The sequence below is a fragment of the Rhineura floridana genome, chromosome 1 (genome assembly GCF_030035675.1).
Source record: "Rhineura floridana isolate rRhiFlo1 chromosome 1, rRhiFlo1.hap2, whole genome shotgun sequence".
NCBI classification, from domain to species: Eukaryota; Metazoa; Chordata; class Lepidosauria; order Squamata; family Rhineuridae; genus Rhineura; species Rhineura floridana.
The window spans coordinates 148,748,473-148,775,918 of NC_084480.1; the positions used below are offsets into that span (position 1 = coordinate 148,748,473).

General features: G+C 45.3%; 2 protein-coding genes across 3 annotated transcripts in view; one reads left to right on the forward strand and one right to left on the reverse strand.

Moving 5' to 3' along the window:
- The window catches only part of CLSTN3 (calsyntenin 3), a 40,068-nt gene extending 24,602 nt beyond the window's left edge, over positions 1-15,466 (reverse strand). Inside the window, exons 1-3 of one of the 2 annotated variants that reach the window (XM_061636640.1) lie at positions 15,171-15,466; positions 9,149-9,271; positions 310-505 (exon numbers count right to left, since the gene is read on the reverse strand). In XM_061636640.1, the coding sequence (XP_061492624.1) occupies positions 310-505; positions 9,149-9,224 (272 nt within the window). In that variant the 5' untranslated portion in view covers positions 9,225-9,271; positions 15,171-15,466. Of the gene's footprint in view, positions 1-309; positions 506-9,148; positions 9,272-14,539; positions 14,809-15,170 lie in introns of those variants that run through there. The other variant, XM_061636631.1, reaches the window with a different exon arrangement.
- A 4,288-nt stretch (positions 15,467-19,754) lies between these two features.
- On the forward strand, positions 19,755-27,221 carry RBP5 (retinol binding protein 5). The gene is made up of 4 exons (XM_061636693.1): positions 19,755-20,197; positions 21,355-21,533; positions 24,815-24,916; positions 27,020-27,221. The coding sequence occupies exons 1-4, from the start codon at positions 20,125-20,127 to the stop codon at positions 27,071-27,073; spliced, it is 408 nt and encodes a 135-aa protein (XP_061492677.1). The 5' UTR covers positions 19,755-20,124; the 3' UTR covers positions 27,074-27,221.
- Positions 27,222-27,446: the final 225 nt, after the last annotated feature.

Here is a 27,446-nt window from a genome sequence, read left to right on the forward strand (position 1 = left end):
TTTGGCAGTAGCTGCCAACACAGAAGGCAAGAAAAAGTGGCACTGGTTAAAATCCCAAAGAAACCTGCCAGAGTTTGTGTGGCGTACTCTACACTGACCACATTTATGAAATGTACTGACACTAGACTAAAAGCTTTATAATATATACTTTTAAACATTCCATAGCAATTCAGTGTACAGTATTGCACATTTCTTGAATGAAGGGTATTTCGGGGGGACAGGGGGTCTCAGTTCAGAACTCTGTCACATATGATATTCCCCAAATGCCTTGGCAGATTAAGAGGAAAAAGAATAGATCATCACTCTTACTTGTGTGATTTCTTGGTGTTGCCACCATCAGGTCCTTCACCACAGTCATAGGCCTGGATGGTGAAAGTGTGCTCCTTGTGAGCTTCACAGTCCACTGGCTCTTTAGCCCGGATCAATCCCTCGCCTGTTGCTTTGTCCAGGGTCACTGCTTCAAAAGGCACCCCTGCCCCATGGATGCGGAATCCGCAGATCTCACCTGGTCCACCAGAAGTAAGAAGTAGAAAGAGGGGGGGGGAAGAATGTGAAGAACGGGTTAACCTTGGAAGCAAGCATTTCCCTTTCCTGTCAGCCGGCTCTCTTCCACTCCACTCTCCTTGTTGGCATGAGGCAAGGCTAGGTTGCTGCCTCAGCAGAAAATTCTAGATGTCATTAAGGTCAGCCAAGTAGAAGACTGAGAGACCTAAATCCTCTGGAAAGTTCTTCTGTGCAAGACCCACTGAAATGAAGAGTAGCCCTTTTGTGCAGTTCTGGTTCATCTCAGTGGGGCTGGTGCTGGAGGACTTCCCAGTGGATTGAGCTCCATGTAAATGGGAGAGGACCACTTGGATTTTCTGCCTCAGACCGCAGAATATCATAGGCCAGCCCCATCACTCAACACACTCTAGTTTTCTGTCACACAGGTCCACATCACACAAAATGGCTACCACACAGGCACCATTTGAACTTGCATCCTTGAGACAGCTGCTTGTGTGATTTGCCACCTAAATGGATGCATAATTTCTCCCAACAGCACTTATAAAACATGGTGGTTTCTTGGTAGTCTAGACTGAAAAGCCGTGGAGTGAGCTCACTGCATAAAGCTATCACCATATCCCCCTTCCTGTTAGGCTGCCATCAGCCCATACTGTTTATGTCTATTTTAGAAGGTGGTGTGGCTCTGTATCCAAACAGAAACACTTCTACATCAATAGAGTAGTCCTGGGGCCATGGTATTATGGGGAAACCCCCTTCCCGGACCATCACAGGATACAATGCCTTACTCAGAGACCTCCACATATGAGAAAGTGGAAGAAGCCCTAAGAAGAACATAGGGGGCTGCCATACACTGAGACAAACCATTGGTCCATCTAGACGTCATGTGCCCCAAGATGAACCTTTGGCAAGAATGCAAGGATAAAGAGTGGGGAGAGGGTTGCCAGTACAGGGGAAAGGACTTCAGAAGCATCTGGGCTTGCTAATAGAATTCCTGAGAAAAGCCCAGAACCCCTCCTCCTTTCTCCTGAACCATCTAGTCTGAGCACCCAGCCCAGATTTCGCTATGGAACAGTTAAAACTTAATGAACAGGTGAGAGAGCAACATGAAAGCAATCAGTCTGAGCTGCAGTTTATGCTTCCACCAAGGTCAAGGAAATTAGATAAGTGACGGCTTCAGAAGATGCTTTCAGCTTCTAGAAAGAGCTTTCACCTTATAGCAAAAGCGAGAAAGACCTAGAATTAACCAGCAGAAGTCATTCCCCTGCACTCTGGATATAAAAGTTTGGTAATGCCTGTTCAGCACCGTTGCAGCAGCTCCTTGCTGCTGCCTCTGTGCTTTGTTCCTAAGATAAGTCTAGACCGTTTGGAATCCTGAAAGATGTTCCAGTATTCTAATTCCTGCCTAGAGTGGGATGCTGTGTTCCTGTATCGATTTCCTGAAAAAAGCTTCATGCAGAAAAATCCAGTCTTCAGGTCCTGAGTCTGCTTCTTTAGTTGGGAGCCAGGACACTAGCTCAGTATTGTCTACACTGACTGGCAGCAGCTCTCTAGTGCTTCAGAGGGCTTTCTCCCTCAGCCCTACCAGGAGATGTTGTAGACTGAACCGGGGACCTTTTGTTTGCGAAGCAGATGGTCCACCTCTGAGCTACAGCCCTTCACAAAAGTACTGTGATGCCTCCATTACCTGCTACCAGAGAGATTTCTTTGCCCACATTCCCAGACCCCAACAACTCCTCCCCAGAAACTCCCTCACCTCTGTGGATCCTGCCTTCATCGATGTGTCAATCTGAAATGCAGCTGGATCACAACCCCGGAACAGTGTATACCTCAGGAACAGACCACAGCCCCTTTCATTGAGACCCAGGACACACACTCCCTCCAGGGAAGTCCTTTTCAGCCCTCAGGAGGCTCCAGACCAGCACCAATCCAAGGCCCCTGGTGACTGCTTCTTTGACTGAGGCGCTGCTCATTCATTTAGTGGTGAGCTTCCACAGTGCACAGCTTAAGGCTCTGTCTCTTCTGCTGCCTGCCAAGCCCTGCATCCTCACCTCAGCTGGGACTGTAGGTCCTTCCCAGCCTGAACCCTAGGCAGTGGCTCCTCTGAGGACACACACTCCTCAGCAGAAAAACTCAGTAATAACGAAACCTATTACGGATACCAGCTATCCGTGAAGGTGAAAGCAGAATTGTATTGTTTTATATTTATCATTTAAGCTGGTCAGGGGATAATAGTTGAAGAGTTGTTGCTGTTGTTGTTATATGCTTGGGTACCAGTAACAATTTTTGAGGGCGAGATGGATTCCTCGGCTGCCAGCTACCTCTCAGCCCTAGTCTCACTAACCGATTCTTCCCTTTTAGCTTCTACATTGCTCCATAGAAAAGAAATCTAGCTCCAAACTCAAATACTGAGTTTGGACCCAGCATGCAGAAAAGTAGGTAAATAGCATACATTATCCTGAACGTTAATTTTCATTGGGTATCTTGGTAAAAAACTGCTTGCCCCAATTTAGTTTTTGGCATGGAACATGAACAACTTTCCCTATAGATACAGAGCGAGTCATATTGGCACGTTCATAGGTTTGTGAGACCGAAGACTAAAGAAGTACTGGCAGAAGCATACAATTTACATTGATACACAGGGTCCTTTGTGTGGAAACGTCCTAGGAAATTGGGCCTACAGAATCAAGCCAGGGTTAGGGTCTCTTTAGACGCTGAGACTTAGTGGGTTACAGCCAAAGAATTCAGGAGTCATGCCTGTTAGAGAAGAGAGAGTAAAGCCTGGAGTCAGTCTGTCTTTCATCTCTTCTCTGACCTGATCTCCAGTGCAGAATTAATGCCCCCTTTCCCTTGTGTCCTTAGATTTATTATGCCTGTAGAGGTGCACATCAGAGAAAAAATAGTAAGGCTGTATACCTCTATACGTATACCTGGGAGGTCCCACTGAATTCATTGGGGCTTGTTTTTAAGTAGGCATTTACAGGATTACCTTGTAAGACTAGAAAAAACATGCTAGGAAAACCCTATAATGGAGAAAGAAAACTAGGACTGGGCCCTGTAGAAAATAGTCTGCCCTCTTGGATCCTCACCCTGAGTTTTAATTTCTTCCTGCAACCCCTACCTGAGACTCTACAGAGGAAACTAAAACCATGAAACTTTGGCTCAAACCCTGAGGCCTGTCAAACTGGTGGCCAGATGTAAAGCAGGGCATGGTTCCTCCTGCATCTTTCATAGCCGTGTAGAAGGGGCTAGAGCTAGAGGGAGCCCCAGCTGACGAAGCGTCAAGGCGAGTTAAGCAGCAGAGCGAGTTCGGCAGCAGGGCGAGGAGGCCAGGGCCCCCCACTCTGCCCGTCTGTTCCCTGACCTCAACTAAACCGCAGTCTCCAACCCATTGACGTAATAAACTTTAAACAAAACTATGCAGGTAAGAAGCCAGCAGGGGTGTGGGGGCTTTCCAGTGTTTTGCACCGCCTGCAGCATGTACGACTATCTGCCTGTTGGACAGAAGTCGTGGGTGTGCTCTCGGTGCAATGAGCTCCTGGCTCTCCGGGAACGACTTCATTTCCTTGAGGCCAAGGTGGCGGACCTGGAAAAGCTGAGAGAGGCAGAGAGGTGTGTGGAGGAGGCCTTCAGGGACATTATAGCTGTGTCCCACTCCAATGATGATAGCTCTCCTGCTATCATGGACAACGATGGTCTCGGGGAAGGAGAGCATCCAGCTGAGGAAGAGGGAAACGATCCCTTAGAAGGGACCCATTCCTTGGGGGATGAGCAGCTATCCTCTCGTGCCAAGGATATATCTCCAGGGGCTGGAGGGATCCTTGTAGTGGGTGATTCGATCATTAGGAACATAGACAGTGGGGTGTGTGATGGGCGTGTAGACCGCAAGGTGTTTTGCCTGCCTGGTGCGAAGGTTGTGGATATCGCCCGTCGTTTAGATAGTTTGGTAGACAGTGCTGGGAAGGAGTCAGTGGTCGTGGTGCACGTTGGCACCAACGACATGGGGAAATGCAGCCGTGAGGTCCTGGAAGCAAAATTTAGGTTGCTAGGTAGGATGCTGAAAGCCAGGACCTCCAAGGTGGCTTCCTCTGAAATGCTACCGGTTCCACGCGCAGGACCAGCCAGACAGGCACAGCTTAGCAGTCTCAATGCGTGGATGAGACGATGGTGTCGGGTGGAAGGGTTTGGATTTGTTAGGCACTGGGGAACTTTTTGGGACAAGCCGGGCCTGTACAAAAGGGACGGGCTCCACTTGAGCCAGAATGGAACCAGACTGCTGGCACTTAAAATTAAAAAGGTAGCAGAGCAGCTTTTAAACTGACTGAGGGGGGAAACCCGACAGGAGCTGAGAAAGGTCCGGTTCCAAATAAACCTCCCCCCTGGGATAAAAACCAAAGAAATGATGAAATTTTAAAAGGGGTAGGCCTAGAAGTAGGCATTGTGAGAGCAGGGGCACAGGATATAAATTCAGAAGAGCAAAATTACCACAGGCCTAACCACAAGTGCCAAAGACACTTGAAGAGAGACACTGCTTACAAGTGCCTGTACGCTAATGCTAGGAGCCTGCAAACCAAGATGGGAGAACTGGAGTGCTTGGTCTTAGAGGAGAGCATTGATATAGTGAGCATAACGGAGACCTGGTGGAATGGAGAAAACCAGTGGGATACAGTTATCCCTGGATATAAACTATATCGGAAGGACAGGGAAGGACGTATTGGTGGCGGAGTCGCTCTATACGTGAAAGAAGGCATTGAATCCAGCAAGCTCGAAACCCCAAAAGAGGCAGACTCCTCCACAGAATCGTTGTGGGTGGTGATACCATGCCCCAGGAGGGACTTAATACTGGGAACGATCTATCGTCCCCCTGATCAAAATGCTCAGGGAGACCTTGAGATGAGATATGAAATTGAGGAAGCATCCAAACTAGGAAATGTGGTAGTAATGGGTGACTTCAACTACCCGGACATAGACTGGCCGCATATGTGTTCCAGTCATGACAAAGAAGCAAAGTTTCTAGATATTCTAAATGACTATTCCCTAGACCAGTTGGTCATGGAACCGACCAGAGGGACGGCAACCCTGGACTTAATCCTCAGTGGGGACCAGGACCTGGTGCGAGATGTAAGTGTTGTTGAACCGATTGGGAACAGTGACCACAGTGCTATTAAATTAAACATACATGTAACTGGCCAATTGCCAAGAAAATCCAACACGGTCACATTTGACTTCAAAAGAGGAAACTTCACAAAAATGAAGGGATTGGTAAAAAGAAAGCTGAAAAACAAAGTCCAGAGGGTCACATCACTCGAAAATGCTTGGAAGTTGTTTAAAAACACTATATTAGAAGCTCAACTGAAGTGCATACCGCAGATCAGAAAAGGTACCGCCAGGGCCAAGAAGATGCCAGCATGGTTAACGAGCAAAGTCAAGGAAGCTCTTAGAGGCAAAAAGTCTTCCTTCAGAAAATGGAAGTCTTGTCCGAATGAAGAAAATAAAAAAGAACACAAACTCTGGCAAAAGAAATGCAAGAAGACAATAAGGGATGCTAAAAAAGAATTTGAGGAGCACATTGCTAAGAACATAAAAACCAACAACAAAAAATTCTATAAATACATTCAAAGCAGGAGACCATCTAGGGAGACGATTGGACCCTTGGATGATAAGGGAGTCAAAGGTGTACTAAAGAACGATAAGGAGATTGCAGAGAAGCTAAATGAATTCTTTGCATCTGTCTTCACAGTGGAAGATATAGGGCAGATCCCTGAACCTGAACTAACATTTGCAGGAAGGGATTCTGAGGAACTGAGACAAATAGTGGTAACGAGAGAGGAAGTTCTAAGCTTAATGGACAATATAAAAACTGACAAATCACCGGGCCCGGATGGCATCCACCCGAGAGTTCTCAAAGAACTCAAAGGTGAAATTGCTGATCTGCTAACTAAAATATGTATCTTGTCCCTTGGGTCCTCCTCCGTGCCTGAGGACTGGAAAGTGGCAAATGTAACGCCAATCTTCAAAAAGGGATCCAGAGGGGATCCCGGAAATTACAGGCCAGTTAGCTAAACTTCTGTCCCTGGAAAACTGGTACAAAGTATTATTAAAGCTAGATTAACTAAGCACATAGAAGAACAAGTCTTGCTGAAGCAGAGCCAGCATGGCTTCTGCAAGGGAAAGTCCTGTCTCAGTAACCTATTAGAATTCTTTGAGAGTGTCAACAAGCATATAGATAGAGGTGATCCAGTGGACACAGTGTACTTAGACTTTCAAAAAGCATTTGACAAGGTACCTCACCAAAGGCTTCTGAGGAAGCTTAGCAGTCATGGAATAAGAGGAGAGGTCCTCTTGTGGATAAGGAATTGGTTAAGAAGCAGAAAGCAGAGAGTAGGAATAAACGGACAGTTCTCGCAATGGAGGGCTGTAGAAAGTGGAGTCCCTCAAGGATCGGTATTGGGACCTGTACTTTTCAACTTGTTCATTAATGACCTAGAATTAGGAGTGAGCAGTGAAGTGGCCAAGTTTGCTGACGACACTAAATTGTTCAGGGTTGTTAAAACAAAAAGGGATTGCGAAGAGCTCCAAAAAGACCTCTCCAAACTGAGTGAATGGGCAGAAAAATGGCAAATGCAATTCAATATAAACAAGTGTAAAATTATGCATATGGGAGCAAAAAATCTTAATTTCACATATACGCTCATGGGGTCTGAACTGGCGGTGACCGACCAGGAGAGAGACCTCAGGGTTGTAGTGGACAGCACGATGAAAATGTCGACCCAGTGTGCGGCAGCTGTGAAAAAGGCAAATTCCATGCTAGCGATAATTAGGAAAGGTATTGAAAATAAAACAGCCGATATCATAATGCCATTGTATAAATCTATGGTGCGGCCGCATTTGGAATACTGTGTACAGTTCTGGTCGCCTCATCTCAAAAAGGATATTATAGAGTTGGAAAAGGTTCAGAAGAGGGTAACCAGAATGATCAAGGGGATGGAGCGACTCCCTTACGAGGAAAGGTTGCAGCATTTGGGACTTTTTAGTTTAGAGAAAAGGCAGGTCAGAGGAGACATGATAGAAGTGTATAAAATTATGCATGGCATTGAGAAAGTGGATAGAGAAAAGTTCTTCTCCCTCTCTCATAATACTAGAACTCGTGGACATTCAAAGAAGCTGAATGTTGGAAGATTCAGGACAGACAAAAGGAAGTACTTCTTTACTCAGCGCATAATTAAACTATGGAATTTGCTCCCACAAGATGCAGTAATGGCCACCAGCTTGGATGGCTTTAAAAGAAGATTAGACAAATTCATGGAGGACAGGGCTATCAATGGCTACTAGCTGTGATGGCTGTGTTCTGCCACCCTAGTCAGAGGCAGCATGCTTCTGAAAACCAGTTGCCGGAAGCCTCAGGAGGGGAGAGTGTTCTTGCACTCGGGTCCTGCTTGCGGGCTTCCCCCAGGCACCTGGTTGGCCACTGTGAGAACAGGATGCTGGACTAGATGGGCCACTGGCCTGATCCAGCAGGCTCTTCTTATGTTCTTATGTTCTTATGTTCTTAAGAGGGAATACTCCTGCTGAAATTCTGCTGGAAGGTGCAAAAGCTCTGTCCTCTGGCCACCCTAATTGCTGTTCCATACGTAGGATTCTCCTATTACCAGCTCCTGCGCCTCTGGCATACCTTCCACATACAAAAGCCAAGCTCTTTGTAAGCACATAGTGCATGCATTGCTACACAATGAGTGCAGCTCTAGACACTATGTTAAACACATGACTGGCCCTTCTGTGCTTGGGGTTTATTTTTGGCAACTAAATAGCAGCCACGAAGTGGGTGGATGGGAGACTGTAATCCAGATTGGGATAATAGGGGTAGTGGACAAAGGGCTAAATCCCCTCTCTCCACAAGGTACAGAGAGCCAGTGTGGTATAGTGGTTAAGGTGCTAGACTACGACCTGGGAGACCAGGGATCGAATCCCCACACAGCCATAAAGCTCACTGGGTGACCTTGGGCCAGTCACTGCCTCTCAGCCTCAGAGGGAGACAATGGTAAAACCACCTCTGAATACCGCTTACCATGAAAACGCTATTCACAGGGTTGCCATAAGGGAGTCGCTCCATCCCCTTGATCATTCTGGTTGCCCTCTTCTGAACCTTTTCCAACTCTATAATATCCTTTTTGAGATGAGGCGACCAGAACTGTACACAGTATTCCAAATGCGGCCGCACCATAGATTTATACAATGGCATTATGATGTCGGCTGTTTTATTTTCAATTCCTTTCCTAATTATCGCTAGCATGGAATTTGCCTTTTTCACAGCTGCTGCACACCTTCTTAAAATCCTATCCAGTTTGCCCCTTACTTATGCAGATATGAAGAAAAATATACTGGCAGCCTAATGCCCAGTTTCTCAGTAAGATATAAACCTGCTCCCATCACCTGGCCAATAAATCCAAAAACACTAGGATGACTGACAGTCACTTTTAATTGGATTAAATTGAATAGATTTAAAGCAAACATACTACACTACTGACTTACAGGTTATGATGCCTTCCCCAGTTAAGGCTGCACAAGAATCATATCTAACAGTGGAATGATTCTGCTTTGCTCCCTCCGCCTCCTCCCCGCTCTCCCCACGTTTCTCTCATCCACATACCTGCGTAGCGCAATGGAGCATCCTTGTCCAGAGCAAAGAGTGGGGGGTTCAGCAGGACTGTGTTATCATTCTCCATGACGATGCCCTGATATTCAGCCTCAATCCAGGGCTTGTGCTTGTTGGCTGAGAGAATGTGGAGTGCAAAAGGGGTGGTAAGCAGGAATAGAAACATTCAGATCTATGCACTAGTTGACATTCATCATGTCTTTCCTCACACTTTGCTGACATAACTGCGCCTTCCTTGTACCTTTCCCTCAGGATACATTTCTACCTTTTGCAAGAATAAAGGAAACATTTGAAAGGGGGAGACTCCAAATATCTCCCCCCTCACAAAAAAACATTCAGCTTAGGTTAGTCATGACTAAGAATACAATCCCATGTTTTCATGAAACACATTCCCCTGAAACAGTTGGACTTCTGAGAAAATAAGGATGGGATTCGGTTGAACTTCCAGTTAATACTTTTCTTTTAGCTAAAAGAGAAATAGCTGCAAACTCAGATACTGAGTTGGTTAGTTGCAACAAAGACATGAGTTGGCTTGCGGACTCAGGACTAGGGTTGGCTCATTAGTCAATTGACTGGTTAAATATTGTTAAATAGTCCAAGAATGCCACTGTGTAGGCATTAGCATCTTGCTGTTTTTATTTACTCATGGGGCCATTTGTTAGTACAGGCAGGAGTAAGGGCTGCTTGCCCTGGAGCACTCAGAGGCAAACCAAGCAAAGCTACTCCCAGTGCTCCCTGCTATACCTGCAAGTATCTCCAAACAGGAACAGGGTCCTCAATGACAAAGGCCACTGCCAAGGGGATGGGCAGGGAGGCCCAGGTTCAAAGCTATGAAGCTCACTAGGTGAAGTCGGGCCAGTCACACATTCTCATTCTCTCTACTTCACAAGGCTGCTGTGAGGATAAAATCGGGGAAGAGGAATGTATGCCGCCCTGAACTCCTTGCAGGAAGGGCAAAAAATTAAATATATAATAAGTAATTACTATATTTATAAAGTTAATAATATTGTTTCACAAAAGCAATTATCTAATTTGGCTTTGGGTTTTGGTGTTTTAGTCATTAATGTAAGTCTCAACCCAATTGATGATTCCATATTGTTCTCATCATGTCAAATGCTTTAAAAGTACATGGACCATAATTTGACAATATTTGACCTGGCAAGTGCTCAACCTTAGTTAGAACCTAGAGAAGAGTAAAAAGATCCTTTTATTTCATATATCTGTACACACACCAACAATACCAACAACAGTCTACCTAAAAAGATCCTCAAAGCATCTCACAACGTAATAAAAACAGTATCCTCAAGTTAATATTAAAATATACATGTAAATCACCATAAAGCCCAATACATTTTACTAAATTTTAAATTCCATCATTTGAAATGTATTTGATGGGACTGAGAATGTGGAAACTTGGGGATTTTAGTCCTGCATTCAGTGAAAATGATTGAAGAAGTACAGATATAGATATAGATATATACACACAATCTGTTTGTTTTGACACAATAAGAAGCTTGAAAACAGAACCTTCGACAGCTCTGTAACCAGCATAATCCTCACCTTAACTCTAGGCGGAGCTATCAATATATTTCATAAGCAACCAATACACATAAACAGTCAGGTCCCTGCCCTCAAGGAGCTTACAACCCCAGTGTTTCAATAGTGGACAACACCATAGAGAGAGAAGCAAGAGTAACATTGCGCGGGGCGGGAGCAAATGCAGCTACCCATAGTTTGTTTGGAAATGAGGATTAAAGGATTAAGCCAAACACTTCAAGGGAAAAGTAGGTTTTCATCTTTTACAGCTGAGGAGGCCCCAAACACACTCCCCTGAAAAAGCCTCAGCTCTGCTCTCTCTTTGCACGCATCCCTGTCCCCGCTGCCCTTTGCTTTGTGCAGGCATGTGCCATGTTTCCTTTGGCCCCTCCTTGTTGCCCGACGTGCTAATCCTGTTGGCTGGATCCAGTCCAGACTCAACATTGAAGCAGCAGTCAGCAGGAGGCTCTGAAAAATGTCACAGGCCTAGAAATAGCAAATTAATCTTTATCACACAACCTCCAGGGCAGGGAAAATAGAGGAGGGTGAGGGGTAAAGAGAGAAAGCAAGGAAAGAAAAATCATTATAAATTAACACTCCCTCCCCACCGACCAAGCCCTGAAATATTGGGTCTCTGGGATTAGATCACAATGGCCTAGTTACAACCCCTACCTCTCCAGGCTTACAGCAACAACATGGCTCCATCCATTCACAACTGAGCAATGCTAAATGCCCTTGGGAAGATTATCAGGATGTAAGACTGGAAAAAAGGGTATCAGCACCTAGATTCAAAGGCTTCAGCCTCTAGAGAATTCCCCCTTATGAGAACCTCATACCTGCACCAAAGCGCCCCATAGACTTATGATGTGAAAATGGCATTAGTAAAGGCCTACAAGTTGCTCCACTCAGGGCCGGGCCCACCATTAGGCTAACTGTGGCAGCCACCTCAAGCAGCAGATGCTGGAGGGGCAGTGCATCAATCTTTCCACCATTTCCTCTAAATTAGCCTACTGCCCCCAGGTGCAACAGAAAGATACGACCCTCTCACCAGTACTGAACTAAGAGTTAACTGCCAGCCCAGGTGGGTTCTGTACATGGATGGGGAGAGGTGCTCCTGGACCCATTTACACTTGCTGGGACTTCCACAAGTGGACCTCAGAATGAGGTCATTCTGAGACAACCCTATCACGATACAAAATGTGGGAAGCACCTTAGAAAAAGATTGTAGGCTCTTCTGGGGGTGGCTGGATGAGAGGCAAATACATTTGGCCCACTGGGAACAACCCAGTGGTAAGTTCACCTGTTTAAGCCCCACTGAAATGAACAGTTAGTGCTGTACTAGAGCATGGAGCTTATACAGGTGATCTTCCTGGTAGATTCCTGGTAGAGTAGAGTCAGTGTTAATTAGGGAGGAAAGGAATAAATGCCATTTGGATTTTCCACCTCCACCAAAATGTCTTAGGCCAATCACGTATCTCCTGAGGGTTTCCCATTGGGTGCTATCCACTAGTGAAAACCAGCCTATTGATCCATGTCAGTTCCAAGGTACTTGAATATTGTGGATAGATAGAAATTAAATTTTCATACTCTTGTATTACTAGAACTTGGGAGTCACCTAATCAACTTGATCTGCAGTGCATTCAAAGCAGAGAAAAGAAAATATTTCTGTACAGAACACAAATGGAGTTCACTACCATAAGATAAAGTGTGGTGTTAGCCACTACCTTAGATGGCAGGGGCCCTACCATTCGGCAGAGTGAAGCCACCACCTCAGGCAGCAGATGCTGAGGGAATGGCAGCAAAGTGTTGAAGGACAGAGCTATGTATGGCATACACTGAGCTAGCCTTTGACAAATTCATTAGGATAGGGATAAGGCTATCACATCAAGAGGTGCTGGCAATGGTAGCTAATAGTGTGCCTTTTAGTAGCAGATGCTGAGGACCAAACATCTGAGACAGGCCACCACCTTTATGCTCTGCTGTCTAGACTGTTTCCAACAATGGAAATAAATTGACCATACAGGCATCCAGTTGGCCATTGTTGGAAACGGCCTTGATCCACCAAGGCAGTTCTTTTGCACATATGTTCTTGTGCACATATGAAACTGGATACTATAGGGCACACCTGAGTGGGAAATATACCTAGAAAAGCCATAGTTTGGGACTATGGAGCATTTGTGGGTGTTGTAGTTAGACCCTGGGGTGGAATAGCTAGCAGGTCTGTGGAGCATTAGGTGGAATAGCAGGGGGCCTGCAGGAACAGGGTAGGAAGCCACAGGAGTTCTGCGAGTCAAGGTATTCATCCCACCAAATTGATTTCATGGTTGCCATACAAAATATCCAGCAAAACATTTACTGTTTCCCTTTTCTCATCAGTATGCAACGAGTACACCTTGCTTGTGTGACTTGCATTATGGGATGTATAGGGTTATGGCAACACACACACACACCAGTCCCACACCCCATTTTGTGTCCCCATGTATAACCTTTGTTTCAGACATGGAGAACAAAATTTGTTGCAGTGCAAGATACCCCTGTTGCTGGGGCAACAAGCGTCTGGTGGAGGAATAAATCCTTCACCCTTTCCATCTGCCACTTGAACAGCCCTTGGCAATTTCTTGAAAAGAGGCTTTATTTCTTCTTTTTTATCAGAGGTCACAGTCAGATTCCAAACCTCCCTGAGAAACTCCCATAAAGAGGCAAAGCCAGCCATCAGTGGCTGCATGTGCTTAGAATTGGCTATCAGGGGGAGGGAAAAATATCTATTCCACTCTATCTGCAAAACCAACAGGCACACTGAATCCCAATGCTGCTGCAGAGATCCCCCTCCCTCTCTCCCTCCCTCTTTCTCTCTCACACACTCACACACACTGTGTTTGAGGGAGGAGAGCAATGGCAACAGAAATCATATGCTCCTTCACACTCCCCATCCTTTCTTCTGCATGCTGGGGGAGGGTGGTAAGAACCTTCTTCATCTCCCCCCTTCCAATGTTTAGGTTCTGTCTTTTCCCCCTTCTCTTAGTGTTGCACACCTTTCTATTCCCCAGGAATACTTTCTCTCGTGCTGGTGGTGCCTATGACCATAGATCTAGTAACCTGCATCTCTGTTTTTCTCATACAGAGATGTGTGTGTGTTCAAAATCCGTGCTTGGAATGCTGAATGTATATATATATGCAACTTCCTCCCTCTCCTGGCCCCAAATAGATTATAGATTTCTCCATAATTAATCAAACAGATGGGCGAACAAGCTAGGACCCAGGGCTGTAAGGAGACCATCCTGAGAGATGGGAAGGTTGGTTTACTGATGCACACAGGCAGAAGCGCATACACAGAGGGGCAAATAGCTAAAGCGACAGCTCAAGAAGCCACATTGCGCTTTGATCAATATGGGCTGGAAAACATGGGGAACGGCTGGGCGTGTGCCGGCAGCCAGGCAGGGAAAGGAAGGTGGGTGGCAGCTGAAACAGGAGGCAGACAGAGCTGGGGGTGCCCAACCCGAAGGACAGAGGACAGCAGGAGAGAAAGAGAGCAAGCGGTGGCAAAGGAGCGGCGGCTGGTTTGCCTGGCCACCGAGACGGCGGGGAGCCTCTGTAGTTAGTGCCCAGCTCTGCCTCTCTCTCCCCTCCACACGTACAGACCCGGGGATGGGACGGATGAGGAGCCAGGAGAAGAGCTGCGCGTCAGCCCTGACCAGATGGCTGGCCAGGGTCAGGGAGGCGCGGATGAAGCTCTAAACGTCCAGCCGCCCGCCCGCCCGCCTGCCCTCCTCCTCCTCCGGGAGCCCTGGCGCTCCTCGCTCGCTGGCCGTCGGGGCGCTTCCAAACACTCCTTCTTTCTCTCTCACTCACCTTTGTTCCCGAGGGCGCAGGAGAGGAGGAGAAGGAGGAGGGAGGCGAGGGGCTGACCCCTGCCCATCCTGGAGGCCCCCGCCGGGATGCGCTCCCGCGGGTCGGAAGAGGGTGGCGCGGTGCCTCTCCCCGGCTGGCTTTCCCCCTGCCCCGCTCTCGCCCTCCCCTGTGAACTGCTCCCACCGGCGCCAGGTACAGGCTGCCGAGGCGCTGTCAGGGACCAGGAGCTCCCTGCCGCTTCCTTGCGCTGCCTCCACTGCTTCAGCCCAGCCCTGCCCAGCCCCTGTACTGCAGCATGATGTCAGCAGCGCCCGACGCTGATTGATGGGCTCTAGCAGCCAATGCGAGGGGCGCCGAAGCCAGGTGCTGCAGGAGAGGGAGGGGACCAAGGTTTTTTTGGGGGGGGAGCAGGGCACTAGAGGGGCGTCCGGGTTTTTTTCTTTTCGGGGGGGGGTCAGGGCAGGGCGTGTGTATGCACGAGTGGCACCGGGCGTGGAGGCTGGTAGGACCGGAACTTTAGAGGGGACTTTGGCAGAGTTGGGGGATCGGAGCTCCTTCTCCCCTGCCCCCTAGTTTCTCCCTCTCTATAGCTGGTATGGAGCTCAGGAGAAATAAAGGAACATTCAAAGACCTTCTATGCCGTCGGGGGAGGCGGGGAAGGAAGCCCACGACGACACACGGGGTGTTTCCGGGACTGGACAGCATCAGCATGGTGCTGTGTGGCGGACACCTGGTATTCCTGTGAGGAGGTTGGCCCGGCTGCTTGTGGTTCTCCTAAGCTTCTCTAGGGCCAGGGCTCTGATCTTACGAAGTTCCCAGCAGCAGCTCCAGCAACGGAGAGTGACCCATGAAGGCTCATGGGGCACTGCCCCACCAACCTCAGTCTGCCCTCAGCCAGTCTTCACCTCCCTGTCGGTCTTCTTCCTTGCAACCAGCCCAGGGGTTGTTATCGTTCTCCTGCTCAGTCTGTGCTGCCCGCGAAGAACTCAGCACGGAGGAGGAGGAGGAGGATGGGGACAAAGCTAGAATGAGTTGGCTGTGCCTCTCATTGGCTCTAGCTCCCCCTGCTGTTGGTCTCCCTGCCTTCCATCCTACCATTCCATTGCGCACCCAGCCACCATTGAAGGTTAGGCATCTTCAGAGGCAAACCTACTATGATACAGTTATACAGTGCTAACAGTGTGCTCAGTGCTGTATAGGGCAAAGGACTGGTTCACACATGCATGTACATGGCTCTATCTCTCATCAACCAAATGCCCAACACTTGATTTCTGGCAGATGAATGTGTGAGCTGCCTGCGCTAGAAAAATATTTGGTTTGGTGTGACATCAAGTGAGATAAAACCTCCTGTATGGTGCTTGATCTGTGATGGATCAATCACACATGCAAGTCACCACATGATATCAAGTGATGAACATGAGTGTGGGAACCAGCCCATAAACATGACATGGTTCTGAGGCTTGGGGTGAGTCTAAGCTAGGACATTGGCTTGTGCCAAGCAGCTATTCTGTGTGATATGTATCGGGCAAGGACTGTAACTCACTGCCAGAACATCTGTCTTGCATGCAGAAGGTCCTAGATTCAATCTCTGGTATCTCCAGTTAGAGTTGGGAAAAGCTCCTGCTTGAAACCCTGGAGAGCCACTGCCAACCAGAGCAGACAAAATTGAGCTAGGCCCCCTCCAGGCATCCTTTTTATTGTGCATTCGTGGTTGTTTGTGCTCACGATGGTATCAGGGAACTCATATGTGATCCCACTTTCAATACTGTTTGCATCTGCAGAAGTTTCAGGGCAGACATACTCACGTTTGGACTACTGCAATGCGCTCTACGTAGGGCTACCTCTGAAGATGGTTCGGAAGCTACAGCTAGTGCAAAATACGGCGGCCAGACTGCTAACAAGAACTAAGCGGTCTGAGCATATAACACCTGTTCTGGCTCGCCTGCACTGGCTTCCAATATGCTACCGGGCCAGATTCAAAGTGTTGGTATTAACCTATAAAGCCTTATACGGCGCGGGACCACGATACCTGCAGGAACGCCTCTCCCATTATGAACCGGCTCGTACACTACGGTCTACTACGAAGGCCCTCCTCCGGGTCCTGACCCATAGGGAGGCCCGGAGGGTAGTAACAAGATCTAGGGACTTCTCAGTGGTGGCCCCCGAATTGTGGAATAGTCTCCCCGAGGAGGTATGCCTGGCGCCGACACTATTATCTTTTCGGCGCCAGGTTAAAACCTTTCTCTTCTCTGAGGCATTTTAATCTAAGTTATTTATGTAAATGTTGTAATTGGTATTTTATTTTTTTTTACAATAATTTTTATTCAAATTTTCATAAAACATACAAAACAAAATCATAAAACATTCAAAGACAAAAAACAAAACAAAACAAAAATGATTAAACAAAAAAATAAAATGTTGACTTCCCATTTGTCGCAGATCAAATCAGTTATAGGTCTACAATATATAACAATCCTGTCTCTTAAATTATATTATAAAATCACTTTCCTCCAGTAGTTATCTTAATTAATCATCAAATCTCATAAACATTACTTTATTCTTTCCACAAAAAGTCAAAGAGAGGTTTCAATTCTTTAAGAAATATATCTATCAATTTTTCTCCAAATAAACATGTCGATTAATCCATCTCGTTAATAATAATAATAATCTTATTGTCATAACCATAGTCCAAATAAACATATCGATTAATCCATCTCATCAAAATCTGTTAGGTCCAATAATTTCAATAGCCATTATTCCATTATCCCTATTAATTCCATCTTCCATCTTCAATAGTCCTGTTAAGTCCAGTAATTTCAGTGTCCAATCTTCCATTATCAGTATTCCATAATAATCTTGCTGTCATAGCCATAGTCATATAATAAGAGTCTGATGGGAATTTCCTCTATCCCAAATATTTTCTTGCCATCAATTCTGAATAATATTCCAGGCTTGATGACATCACAGTATAAACAGAGCAGCCTGCCTTATCTCTCTATGTTCAAGAATACAAAACAAATTTAGTTCCCAGCATCAAAACAGTTAGTGGCGTCGTGAAGAAGCAGATTCGTCAAAATAAAATAGACCAAAAAGAGAATAGTCCCAGACAATATAATGTTCCTCGGAATAGAAATCCCTCTTCTGTTTATATCTTTAGAATGCACTTCCAGGACAGCTTTTTGCAATAGAAACAGAGATAAGCTGTTAATTTCGTGAATAACAGAGAAGAGTTATAGCTGACCCAGAAGTTCTTTAAAGCTGATTAATTTGACAAATCTCTTTTTGCTGCAACAATTTAAACCAAGTAAAAAAAATAATAGAAAGAAGGGTGCTTGCCTGTTAGTCTGTTTTCTCTTTGAAGAAAAGATAAACGTATCTCATTAAACAGATAGAGCTTGTTCGGAAGTCCATCCGGCATTGCTGGCTGGACCTTTTCTCATAAATTAATGAAATCCAGTCCTCCCAACAAAAACAGGCTTTTGAGGTTGATGTCTACGTTTCTCCCTGCCCGGGAGAAATTTCATCAGTCAAAAAAAAAATGTTCTGACTGATTTATATCTGAATAAGCTTCTTTTGAGGCGGGAGCCCGTCTCAAAAGCAGGCACAAGCGAAGTCACCCTTCCCGGAAGTCCCCGTTGTAATTGGTATTTTAGATGATGTACTTTATATTTGTTATATTGATCTTGTAATTTTATTATTGTATATGTTTCTATGTTTGCCGCCCAGAGAGCTGTTTGCTAGTCGGGCGGGATATAAGCTGAATAAAATAAAATAAAATAAATAAATTTGTTTCCAGTTGCTGCATGTCCAGTGTCTTCCTGCTGAAAACCTTTAAATTTTCACACCAGAAATGTGCCACAGGTGGGCGGGTGATGGGTTGGTCCTGTTTTGTTGCACTAAAACCCAGCAGTGTCCCTCCAGACTGCTGGAGTAACAATGGGGAAGCATCCAACATCTAATGAAGTGGAATTCTGCAAGGGTGGTCCAGTATAAATGCACCCTATTATTGCATCAAGAAGGGCATGTTGCAGAATACACCCCCACAAAAAAGGCAGTCAGGAGGGACCCTTAGATGGACAAGTGGTCTGACTTGGTATAAGGCAACTTTCTATGTTCCTAAGTGTGTCTTCAGGAGGATGAAGGGCAGTTCACACATGCATGTATAAAGCATGATGACTTGACTGACAAATGACAATGGGTGAACAAGTCACTGGATGTTACTGAAAGTTATATCTGTGGTGTAATATCTCTAATGACTCATTCACACAAGCAGCCATCAAGTCATTTGAATATGCATGAGTGAACAAGCCTGGATATGTCCAATTGACAAATGGGGAATGGGTGATAGAGAATATGAGGCATACATATTTCAGGCATAGGAGGCAGAATGGAAGAAGGCACAGAGACAATCTATGATATGTGTGTATGAGCTGGTAGAGTGAAGTGTCTCGCCTCTCAGCTGCAAACTCACTAGAGTGGGCAATGTGCCATCTGAAATATGGACATCATCATAATATTGGCCTGCCATACCAGTGAGTAGTAAGGATTACTGGAATAAAGACTGGAAAATACTGTGTGCAGCTTTGAGACATACAACCCTGACCTTCCAAGGAGGACTGAATGCTGGCACCTCTCTAGTAGTTAAACACAAGCTCTTTGGCTTACAGTGGCCATGTTAACCAAAGGGGCAAGACAAGCCATGGAGTGGGCAATCCTAGGCCAGTGATGGTGAACTTGTGGCCCTCCAGATGCCATCAACCCCCCACTCCTATCATCCTTGACCATTGGTCATGCTGGCTGGGGCTGATAGGTGTTGGGATTCCCAACAACATCTCCCCCGTCTCTGTTATGGGCCCTTAGTTGGGAGGAAGCCCCCTTGCACTCTGTGGGCCTTTTGTTGTTATCCTTATATGCTTTCATGTCGATTACGACTACTTCTGAGTAAACACGTAGAAGACTGGGCGGCATGACTGTGAGCTGAGAAGACTCTGGTTCCGTGCAATCTGCAACACTGGGATGATGATGATACTGGGGCCCCCTTATAGGGTTGTTGTAAGCATTTGAAACCTTGGAATGGGCTGTATAAATTGTCAGTTCTTGTTCATTATTAGAGCAGAGCAAAGTCAAACTGTCCCTTTAAAGGTTTTTGGAGGGGTTGTGCGTGTGTGTGTGGTGCTTTGTGGGTTGTGTTGCAATCTCAGTCGAAAGAAAGAAAGAAAGAAAGAAAGAAAGAAAGAAAGAAAAGAAAGTCCTTCCGACTCCTCCCGCTGCGTCCCCCCTCCCCTCCCCAAGGGCCGGGGTTAAGCGACTCTTACGGCAGCGGGACTCTGTTCCGCAGCGGCGCTATATAAACCGAGGCTGCGGAACAAGCGAGGAAAGAAGACGGACTCGGTGGCTTAAGGCAACCAACAAACTGAGCAGCCGGCTCCGAGGGTCGGTTTAGAGCCGCAACCGAATCTCTCTCTCTCTCTCTCTCTCTCTCCCCCCCCCGAGTTCCCACGTGCCATTTAAGATCTTTGGCGCTTCTCTCTCTCTCTCCCGCCGCTGTTGATCTTTCTCTGTTACTTTCCTTCTCCCGCCCTCTGATGGCTCCCAACCTCACCGGCTACTACCGATTCATCTCCCAGGACAATATGGAAAATTACCTCCGTGCCTTAGGTAAGCGTACCTTACCCCCGCCCCCAATCAGTGCTCTGCCTTATTCTGTCTTACCACTACCCCCTCGCAAACCCCACAAATTCTGAGAATGAATTTGATCCAGTGCTTAAAGCCCTGTTCCTTGCCCCCCCCCGGGTCTGATAATGAATGTCATAGTCCAGCTCTGGAACATACAACAGTAATTTTAAAATAGCCACTGGAGCATGTACAGAGTGCCTTTGAAGCCCCAAATGAGGTCCTGCAGCTGGGCCCACATATTCTGGAATTAGGGAAGCAGAGACAGGTTGGGGGCTGCTGCTTCCAGGCTCCGATACTGCTGTTGAAATACTATGAGGACCATGTGGCATTTAAAGTCAAAACAACCTAGCATTTATATGGCAGTGTTTGTGTCCAACATGCATTATCATGTTGTAATCCTCAGTTCAGGCCTGTAAGGTGGTTGTTACATGCCTTCAAGTCGATTACAACTTATAGCGACCCTATGAATCTTTTGGATGTATTCACAGGGTTTTCACGGTAAGAGGTATCAGAGGTGGTTTACCATTGCCTTCCTCTCCCATCCAAGTACTAACCAGGCCTAACCCTGCTTCTGCAGACGAGATTGGGCATGTTAAGGGTAGTATGGCCGTAGGTCTGTAAGGTAGGTCTGTATTATTAAACCTCATATTGTAGATCAGGAACTGTGGCTTGCCAAAGACCACACTGCCTTGTGAGTTCATGGCAGAAGTGAGATTCAAATGGGGCACTTCCTGAAGTGTAGCTCAATATCTTAGGCAGGGTATAGTTTTCTAGGCAAGTTGATGAGAAACAAAATCCATATTTATCAAAATAATTGTGTTTAAAATAGCGATTTTAATCCCTTTTTCTTTATTTTACTATGTTGGCTGCCTGGGTTGCCCCTAGTGAGGGAAGGCAATATACGTTTTAAAATATCTAAGTTTTAAAACCTCCAACTGATGCATTCTTGTTTCTGTCCTCCTCCCTTACCAGGGGTTGGGCAAGGAGGGGTAAACAATGAAGAACTATATCCTAAGTAACAAGGAAGACTATTGCAGTTTATGCATATTAGTTGTTACTGATCTCGCCTTGTATACACGTGTGCACGTACACAGCACTCTGACCTGCCTTAGTTACTTTCTCGCACCATCACACTTTAGACATCAATGTTGCTCTGAGAAAACTGGTTTGCCTCCTGAAGCCGGACAAAGAGATCGTCCACACTGGAGACCACATGACCATCCGCACATTAACTTCACTTCGAAATTATATAATGGACTTTGACCTGGGGGTTGAGTTTGAAGAGGACTTGGGGCCCGTGGATGGACGCAAGTGCCAGGTAAGAGGCCAAAATGCGCCCTGCTGCTGGACTGCGGAAACAGACCGGTGAGAGATTTCCAAGGAACAGTTACATTGTCGACATTGTTTCACAGGTACTGACTCTTGGGCCTTGGGTTGTGCTGGCTCAGCAATGTTCAAAGGCCTTCTGTTCACCTGACAAGCAGAAAGAAGCCCGTTCATATGTTATGAAATAGATCTAGTTTGTGAAAATTACCAGTCATAAGAGGGTTCTACTCTCATGAACAGGAATAAAAAAGTATTCTTGGAAGACATTAGCGGTTATCTCTGTGGGTTCAGGGTGCAGAAATGCATGCTAGTGAGAACGTCTTCCATGTTGCACCGCTCACGTGGTGAGGCAACTGAACTCGCATGGGTTGCTCACGCAGACTGGGGCTTGTTTGATGCTCGGAGTAGGCTCCATGTTAAGCCTACATGACTTGTGGCAGGTGGCTGCATATTGCGTGCTGTCGGTGCTTGTCAGTGCCCACCCCTTCCTTCTTGCAATCCCAGACAGCCAACAAAACAATAAACTTTTTGAACCCCTGTTGGGCTGCTGTGGGCTCCTTTCAGTTTGGTGGGTTAACTGAGGCTATTCTTTTGATACACCAGTCACCTGGTCCCTCCTTCATGTCTCTTTTTCTGACAAAAGAGCTCCGGAAAAGGATGTGTTGGGAACAACAAGATCTCTTAAGGTCTCTCTCTCTCTAGGTGGTTTTTATTCTGAGGTCAGTATTTATGCAGCACCATCCTGCAATATCCTGACCCTGCATAAAGGATTGGGGTGGGACTTCTTTGTCGGTAGCAGCCAGCGATGCTGCACCAGTTTAAGAAAACTCCTTTTTACAAATGAACATTTGATGAGCACCTGATCGTTGGCTAAGCGCAGCAAATAAAATGAGCACACAGCCTTAAATAAAGGTTTTTGAAATAAAGGCCTAGGGCAGAGGAAGCAATAGTTATAGTCGAAATAATTTTTGAATAGTTGCAAAGAAAATATCAAGTATTCAAAGTGCCTTGCATTATTTTGGTAATTTTTAACAGCCCTGGGAGGTAGGCCAATATTATCCTCATAATACAGATGGGGGGGTCTGAGAGAGAGACTGGCTTGTGATACGGTTGTCTAGAGAGTTCATGACTGAGCCAATAAATGAATGGATTATTTTATTAATAAATGCATACGGTCTTCAAACCTTCAAAAGGTGGCTATTAATGCATTTAATATTGACAGTGTTAATGGGGGGATTTCTGGTTAAGAACTCAGCCTCTTAACCATCAGCCTAGGGCCAGCAATGGAAGTTTTCACACCTGGAGGGAAAAACAAGACAGTCCTTCTGGAATGAGTTACTGGGATAGCCTCCACACCAGTTATATCCCATATTCAGGTCAACTTACAGTCATTGTTTATGTTCCTGTAGATCATCATACTTTTCCTGTGCCTTGACTGAAGATTGTCATTTTGAGATTTGAGGTTTGAGGTGTTTTGTTTCTTTTTTACATATATTTATAAAAATATGGCAGCCCATTACTCTAGACTGGGATTTTTTTTTAAAAAAAATGAACCATGAGGTAGATATAGGGGGCAAGAAAACTACCCCTCCACTGAAGATGCTCCCTGAAGCAACTGCCTCTTTTTTTCCCCTAGTTATGCTAGCCCTTACCATATTTTATTTTATTCCAATGTGGCAAGTAAAATTTCTAATTTCTGCTGTTTTTGTTTTACTTTCTGACATGCTCTTCTAACAATGGGCACAGCAGATATTTCCCAGTGGGCTCTCTTTTACAGCTTCTTTGCCACAAAGTTATACAGTTGCAATATTGCCATTCTAAAGCAGCAGAGGGCATTAACAATGTAAAAAAAAAGCCTACCACAGTGACATCTAGAGATAGTCTTTCTCAAAAGTAGCTCCCCTGCTTGTGGATCTTCCTGACATCAGTTCAAGAGCTGGGTCTTTTCAGGAGGGCAGTTAAAGCATTTCTTTCTTCATTATCCTAAGGGACTTTGGATTGCACACTTTATTTCCGCTTCTGCATATATTGGATTACTGAATAAATTGTGTGCTAATGTGTCTTATAGCACGCTTGTGATTTTATTGTACTGTATTTTAAGAACTTCTTCTTCAAAGTAGATTTTAAAAATGAATTAAATTGTTTGTTTGTTTCTTTCTAACCCTTCAGCATGTTCCCAGAGTGGCTTACAGAAATCCTCCAGAAAATGTCTTCACGTTCATGGTGAAACTGAATCATTTTTTTTTCAGGGAGCTGTTTTAACATTTGCCATTAGAGAGACATTACACTGAACTAAAATGAGCTCTGATCCTCCTCTTTCAGTCCGTTTTAGTAGCTGACATATCAGAACCAAAAGAATAATCTAGAGATAAGCCATAGAATTAAAGCAACTGAACTATTGTTTGAGACCAAGTGGTCAGTCCTGGGCAAACAAAATGCAAGTGTTGGTGAAGTCATATCCTTGGAAGTTTATTTCTGCCATATGTATGAGTTTTAACCAGTAATAAAGAGAAATGGCGACTTGTTTGCTTTGGGGCCGTTTGTACACCACTCTTCAGCCAAAACAGTTCCCAGGGTGGTTTATAAACAAAAGACACAACAGTGTAGTCTCCTTTCCAGTTGATTCCCATCTCTCATTTAAGTTAAAAACAAAACAAAAAACAAAGGTACCTTGGGATTCCTAAAATAGCTTTTAGAACCTTGTACTGAAATGATTCCAAGTTGGGCCATAAACGCCCCAGATTTAGAGCCATCTAGAAGCTGTGGGTATAATCTAACCTTCCAGATTTAAAAAACTGGAACATCTTATTTTTCTCCCAGAAGGTCCTACACAATTTCAGGAGCACAGTAATGCTTGTTCATTTGATTTGTCATGGCTGATCAAATGGCCTTTCCAGAAAGCAATATCCACAGATATTGATAAGATTTGACTATAACACTTAGCATTCATAGTGCTCTTGAGTGTCCAAAGTCTTTAATGTACATGTTGTAATTGCTACAAGATAATGTATGTTAATATTATCCTCACATTGCAGATTGGGGAGAGGGGCTGAGACAGAGGCTCACCTAAAACTATCTAGTTAGTTCATAGCAGAGGCATATGACCAGGAACTTCTGATCTGTCAATCAGTCTTGCAGCTACTACCTACGTCCAATGTAACTGGCTCTGTTTTTATAATGAAACAGATGTTGCATCATTCTATGATTGAAGGCATATTCTCTGTTAGCTAATGATGTTGTGATCTCCCTCCTTCTCTCTCCCCCCCCCCTTAGACAATTGTCTACTGGGCTGGAGATCAGCTGGTGTGCGAACAGCGAGGAGAGAAACAAAATCGGGGCTGGAGACATTGGCTAGAAGGGGACCAGCTGCATCTGGTGAGGAAGGGGTCCCTAAGCGGCTTCCCCAACCACAGAGGAAGCCTTTAGGAGATGCAAGTGGGAGTTTTCTGAATCTTAGAATGAGTCTGCACTCTTCTTCTGCACCTCCAGCCTTGAAAAGTTAAAGCTAGGCCCCATGAGTTATGCGTGCCTTCTCTGGAGGCAATGGCCCCTTGACAAAAACATCCTTCCCACGAGTTCAAAAGTTGACTTGGCTGAGCTCAGTGGGAGCCACCCATTGTCCTATCTCTTCCTTGAAATTTGACCACAGCTCCTGCGGCTCAGTGAATAGGAGGGAGAAATGATTAAATCAAAGTACAACAACCCTGTGCACAATACTCTTAGCATTAGTGCATGCAAGCAGTGTGCATGTCTGCATGTGAGTTTCCACAGTCACCATTTCAACAATACTGGTAAGCAGTTTCTGGGAGAAAATTAGTGCCATATTTTTGTTTGTTGCACATCATTCTGTAATGACTCATTTCCCATCACCCTCTGCAGTGTCAAGTATGAAGGGATCACCTCCATTTGTGCTGGATAAATGTACCAGAAAACAACTCAGTCACAGATGCCTGTGTGGAAATACTGTAAGGCAGAGCGAGAGAGCGAGAGCGAGAGAGCGAGAGCGAGAGAGCGAGAGCGAGAGAGAGAGAGAGCGCGCGAGAGAGAGAACAGTAGGGGGACATGTCTCCAACTTTTATTCATGCAGAGTGTCTTACAGGTCAGCAGAAGCAGCCCTTCCATGAGGCAGCAATTTCTGGGTTGCACAGGAGAAAATATTTAATAGAGAATAAAAACATATGCACTGTTCTCAAGAGTTATGCTATAAAATGAGTTTATTTGAAGTCGCAGCATATATTTTAAGAGTGATGCTTGAAATAGTAAGACATCTGCTAAATACAAAAACAACAAAAATTCTTGTGGCACCTAAAAGCCTAAAAAAATTATTCTGGGATAAGGCACTTTCTTTATTGTTGTTAGCTTACTGTTGCACCAGCTAAATACAGTGCCTTTAAAACTAGACTAAAGTTAACTGTGGATAATTAAGCCGCAGTAGTAATGATGGAAGAGTGAGGTGCACATTCATAAGCTTCAAAACACTTATGGACTGAATTGTCTGTCTATAGCTTTCATCACTAAAATGCTTACAGAAAAATGCCTCTGTGGCCAGATGTTCTTTGTTTTGTCGGTTTTCTTAAAGTGGGTGAAATACAAGGAGAGCAAATTGCCCATCTTCCAAGTGCAAAGGGGCTGGTAGAATTTCATTTGTGTACTAAAATGTGTCTGAATGAACTCTTCCTATGTCATAAAAAGAATGTGTGAACCATATATTCTACATAGTAAAATGCCCTGTTCTGAAGAAGTGGCTTTTGAGTTGCTCATAAGCGTGGGAGACTGAACTGATCATGTGTCTCTCTCTCTGTGCGTGTGCAATTGTGTAATAGGAAGTTCTCCTGAATAGGTGCCGTTGGAAAATGAACATGAGCTGCTGCTATTGTGCGCTTGAGGAATTTCAGTTTCTTAGTGAATTTTGTGCTGGAGAACTTCCTGGTGGATCATGTCAAGTAGAGGATGATGAGGTGGGCCAGTTGTGGCAGAGGAACTGTTTCCAAAGCCGCGTAGATATTGCCCATGCTGGGCAATAGATTAGCACTCAGGACTTTGCACATGAGACGCTTAAAGCGGAAGCACAATTTTTGGCAGTCTTTGTCCCTTGATCTCGATTTCAAATTACCTGTGATCCTTCTTTCAGACTTTAAGGCACCTAGTGTTCAAAAGTAAACACAACAAATGCAAGAAAACAATGTTTTTTAATTACTAGAGCAGACATTTGAACCTTATTATGAATCTCTCACTCCCAAGTATCTGAAGGAGTGACCTTACACTTAAATGTGCCATCTTCATGCTGTTTGTGTCACTCTCTGTGACTTGAGCATTGTTAATCCAGGACAAACACAGAAGGGAAACTGGACATACATGGAGGCCAAAATAGTTTTTTCCACTAGTGTTGTGAGCTAATTTGATCTTCACATTTGAAAAATGCTTCAGAAGCATCAGATGTGTTAGCATCCCTTTCCTCACTCTCTCTTTCTCTCCTAGCGCATGACAGCAGAGGATGAAGTTTGTGTCCAGGTTTTCCAGAAAGTGAAGTGATTCCCTGGGGCAACACATGCCTTCCACCAAGCACTACCTTCTGGATGCAACAGGCGTTAGAGCACCAAAAAAGGACCAGAATCAATTGGCTTTTCACACCTTATCCTACACCTTCTCTTTTGGATTAAAGTAATACAGATGACCAATGGCTCTGAGTTAATGTGTTTTTGTTAACTGCTGTCTGTGCTGACTTTTGTTACTTAGTAACACCATATGAAGGCAATTTGTTACAATTTGTCTTCCCCCTTCCAGTTTGTCATGTCCGTACTTCAGGCAAACACCCCATACTACGGACTACTTCTTCCTCTGATAGTAAACACATATCTTGATGGTATAATTTCAGGCTGCATGTGGGGGCTTGCATGACTGAATG

Bases quoted from the DNA above. Each gene is read 5' to 3' on its own strand.
- RBP5 (XM_061636693.1), top strand. From the start codon at position 20,125: ATGGCTCCCAACCTCACCGGCTACTACCGATTCATCTCCCAGGACAAT. The intron at 21,534-24,814 runs GTAAGAGGCCAA...CCCCCCCCTTAG, and splicing joins TGGATGGACGCAAGTGCCAG to ACAATTGTCTACTGGGCTGG. The intron at 24,917-27,019 runs GTGAGGAAGGGG...TTTCTCTCCTAG, and splicing joins AAGGGGACCAGCTGCATCTG to CGCATGACAGCAGAGGATGA.